This window comes from Nicotiana attenuata, unplaced genomic scaffold (genome assembly GCF_001879085.1).
Source record: "Nicotiana attenuata strain UT unplaced genomic scaffold, NIATTr2, whole genome shotgun sequence".
In the NCBI taxonomy this organism is placed as follows: Eukaryota; Viridiplantae; Streptophyta; class Magnoliopsida; order Solanales; family Solanaceae; genus Nicotiana; species Nicotiana attenuata.
In genome coordinates this window covers 110,562-114,130 of record NW_017670667.1, presented here as the reverse complement: position 1 = coordinate 114,130, position 3,569 = coordinate 110,562, and the positions used below count along the sequence as shown (strand labels likewise).

General features: G+C 34.6%; 1 protein-coding gene across 1 annotated transcript; it reads right to left on the bottom strand.

The window, feature by feature from the left end:
- Positions 1–651: 651 nt before the first annotated feature.
- On the bottom strand, positions 652–3,322 carry LOC109242065 (glucan endo-1,3-beta-glucosidase 8-like). The gene is made up of 3 exons (XM_019408895.1): positions 2,762–3,322; positions 1,775–2,511; positions 652–1,360 (listed from the first exon to the last, which is right to left on the bottom strand). The coding sequence occupies exons 1-3, from the start codon at positions 3,106–3,108 to the stop codon at positions 1,026–1,028; spliced, it is 1,419 nt and encodes a 472-aa protein (XP_019264440.1). The 5' UTR covers positions 3,109–3,322; the 3' UTR covers positions 652–1,025.
- Positions 3,323–3,569: the final 247 nt, after the last annotated feature.

Genomic DNA, 3,569 nt, shown 5'->3' with positions numbered 1-3,569 from the left:
CAATTAGTCAAATACATAAAAAGACTCTCCACTCTTGCCTTCCGGTCTTCATAAAAGTTATAGTTTGTGTAATGAAGAAAGTTCACAAAAGAAGCAGATAAGAGAAAATTAAAAGGTAGTTTTACATCCATATATTTTTTTTCATATTTAGACTATACTCAAATTCTATGTTAACCCAATTTTGATCAATATATTTATTTGTCGCGTGCCTTATCCAAATAACCAGATCAATGGCAGCCTGATCAAATCAATGGCATTCTGATCAAATTAAGAATATTTTTCTTCCTGTCTTTGCAATGACTTTTTTAACATTTTTAGGATAGACTATCTTCTATTTATTTTTCGCGCGCCTGACCTAGTAAACCAGACCAATGGCAGCCTTATTTGACTAAAGAATATTTTTCTTTGCATCTTTGTAATGGTTCAAAAAATAGATGTACGATCATAAATTAGAAATTAAAAAAGTTTCACCCTAAATATTAAAAGGACACGATTAAAGAGCTAGAAAGACCAACATGTAAAGAATTAGAAGCATATACTTGAGGAATAAGACTGAAAAAAAAAATACTTGAGGAAATAGCCAAACGAATATAGAATAAACATAATTAGTTCCATTAAAAAGACGTCTATTTATATTATTTGATCAAAACATAAAATGAAATTTGTTATACCTGAAGTACGATAAATTATAACCCAGTATATACAACATCATCTGCTCCTTCAATGTATTTTGTATTTTGCAGTTTTTCTGCTTTCATCTTGAAGTAAATTTAAGTGCTTACAACACGGAACCAACAAATTTTAAAAAACTCCACGTCAAGAACAAAGGAAAAAAATACTAAATTTGGAATAAAAAGCTTAGAAGACAAAACTCTAAGAAAGAAGAAGGAATTAAAGTGACCCAAATCTTGGCGTCTCTTTGCAGACGTTTTTCTCTCTCTTTTTTGTAAGCGTCGTTTCTTTGAACAACGATACACAATTATTAATAAGGTCATACACAAACATGTAGAAGCGCTCGCTCTGATCTAATATTTCTTTGTATCTGGGCTGCCACCATCCACAACCTCTGCAGTTAAGATCTCAACGGGGAACTCACAGTCCGGAGTTGAAGGATTATTAGCGGTGAGCACGGCGCCTATCAATTCGCAATACTCCTGATCTTGATTGTTCATTTGGTAACGCATATTGTATGCATAAGAGACTTTCTCTGCGAAAACGAGGTGATCACAAGTTGCACCAGAGCCAAAGGTGCTGCAGTCAGAATCCATACATGCAGAGTCAAAATCTTTCATCAGCAAGGTCTCGTTGTGGTCAGTTTTACCATCAAACACACACCATCTGTTCGGCATTTTCACGGTACCTGTTCAGACAGAAATATGTATATAGCTTATCAACAGTGGCGGAGCCAGAATTTTCATCAATCACAATATAAATAAATAGATACATGGAAAAGTTTAGGGGAGTCCAATATACATAAAACAGAAAAATTTATCTAGCAATACAATGTAATTTTCTGGCGAAGGGGTATCGATTGACACCCTTGGTTGAATGTGGCTCCGCCACTGCTTATCAAGTTTTTAGATGAGATGATCATATTTTATAAGAACAAGTAAAAAGTCATGGGTCAAATTTTACCGACACCCCTAAAAGGAATTTTTCTTACGTGTTTGATTCATGAAAAAGAATCAAAAACCATACGTCGGGGTCATATTAGTGCTCTGGCTAACAGTTAAAACTTTTAAATGAAATGGTCATAATATGTAGAATATAATACCTTTGGCGACGGTTGGCTTGGTATTTAGGTCATGCATAGTGAAATCAATTTTGTACTTGGGTTCACCATCGAGTTTATAGATACCCCAGTGTCGCTGATAATTGCCTAAATCTGTAGCTACCATATTCTCGTCTGTTAAGGAAAGTAGAAACACATTTATATCCTTGTTTGGGCGTAGTGGAGTTCCTTCCTTCCTACCAAGATATTTAAGAAAGCCACGATGAAATCTTTCAGCATTTTCTTCACTTGCACCCTCATATCCATCAGTAGGCCAACCAATTTGTCCAATAACAATCTCTATATCACCATAACCTGCCTTTGTTAGAGCACAAACAAGTGCATCATAAAGGAAGGTGAACAAATTGTAATACGTGTTGTTGCCATCTACAACTTTGAAATTGGATTTAACACTATCAAAGAAAGCAAATTCCACATCAAATCCCAAATTATACACCGTATAGATTGGAAAAATATTGATAACAAAAGGGGAACCCATTTTGTTAAGGAAATCTAGGAATTCCTTCATTTGGCCCTTTATTTCTTCTCGAAATTCACCTTCTGATGGCTTCGTCATATTTATTAAGACGTCCGTGAAAATGGGAGTTGTTACTTTGATATCTTGGAGGTTGTATTTATCAAGGGAATTTCTGGTCAAATTCAGGAAATGAAGAATACGGCTAAATGGGGCTTTGCTATATTTTGATTTGGTAAATGGTTCGTTTCCCACGTACACATACCTACAAAAAAAAAAATTAAATCGTTGCACTTAAATTAATAAGTTATGGATCGAGTAGCAATTCATATGAAATAATAACATTGAAATTTGTAAAAATAATGGAGACTAGAGTTCAAATGTCAATAGAGAAAAAAAAGATAGATGATCTGGTGGAATTGTCGAGGTGGACGTTAGATGATCCGGACACCACCAGTATTTGAAACAAAAAATAACAATAATTTAGAAATGAGTTCATTGCATCACGCATGTACCTGAATTTAACTCCTTTGTCAACAAAATTTTTCACACGTTCATGAATCATAACGTCTATTTCTTTTTGCTCCCTTACGTTTCGTAAATAGTTCTCTTGTAAGGTGATGGTCATACCAATATTGGTGTCGGCAAAAGCATCAAGAACGTTAAGGCTTGGTTGAAAAATTCTCAACTCTGTGATCCCATTTTGTAAGAGTAAATCCACCACCATAGATGGAACAAATCTTTGTTTTGCCATCCTCCCCCAATTTATGCCTACGAAAGCGTCTACTTGAATCCCACCCAACGACAAGAACATAAGGGACATGAATAAACTTATCCATAACGAACCTGTGTTTTTGTACATTCTTGTCTAGATTTGGGCAATGAACTTTTGATAAGATCTGTGGCAATGTATGAGAAATAGTATGGAAAACCTTTATGCAATGTCTCGGCGCCTGTAATGCAGTTCGCCCTTATGGAATGAGATTGAGATATTGGAAAATAGGAGGTTTGGTTTTCCAAATATTTTTTGCATGGGTTTTCATGTTCAACATGCAATGAACTAGGGATTCTTTCATGCCCTTCTAACTGTACTATGTTGTGTGTATGGGTACGCATGATTATTGGAAAAATACTTAAGAGTGGTTCATTGCATTCTCAAATTACCATCAGAATATCATGAGATGAACATTATTCTATTTCATCGTGTTTGACTAGTAAATAAAGACGAGTCATTCTAATTGTCAAATTTCGGAAGATTTCTTTAGTTAATTTGTTTTTTAATTGGAACTTGTACATTCAAACCTTTTTATAACAGACTCGTTT

What these genes read in the sequence shown, in the direction of transcription:
- LOC109242065 (XM_019408895.1), bottom strand. Translation starts at nt 3,108, where the DNA reads ATGTACAAAAACACAGGTTCGTTATGGATAAGTTTATTCATGTCCCTT. An exon ending in GACAAAGGAGTTAAATTCAG is followed by an intron (nt 2,512 to 2,761) that starts GTACATGCGTGA and finishes TTTTTTTTGTAG; the next exon opens with GTATGTGTACGTGGGAAACG. An exon ending in CAAGCCAACCGTCGCCAAAG is followed by an intron (nt 1,361 to 1,774) that starts GTATTATATTCT and finishes CTGTCTGAACAG; the next exon opens with GTACCGTGAAAATGCCGAAC.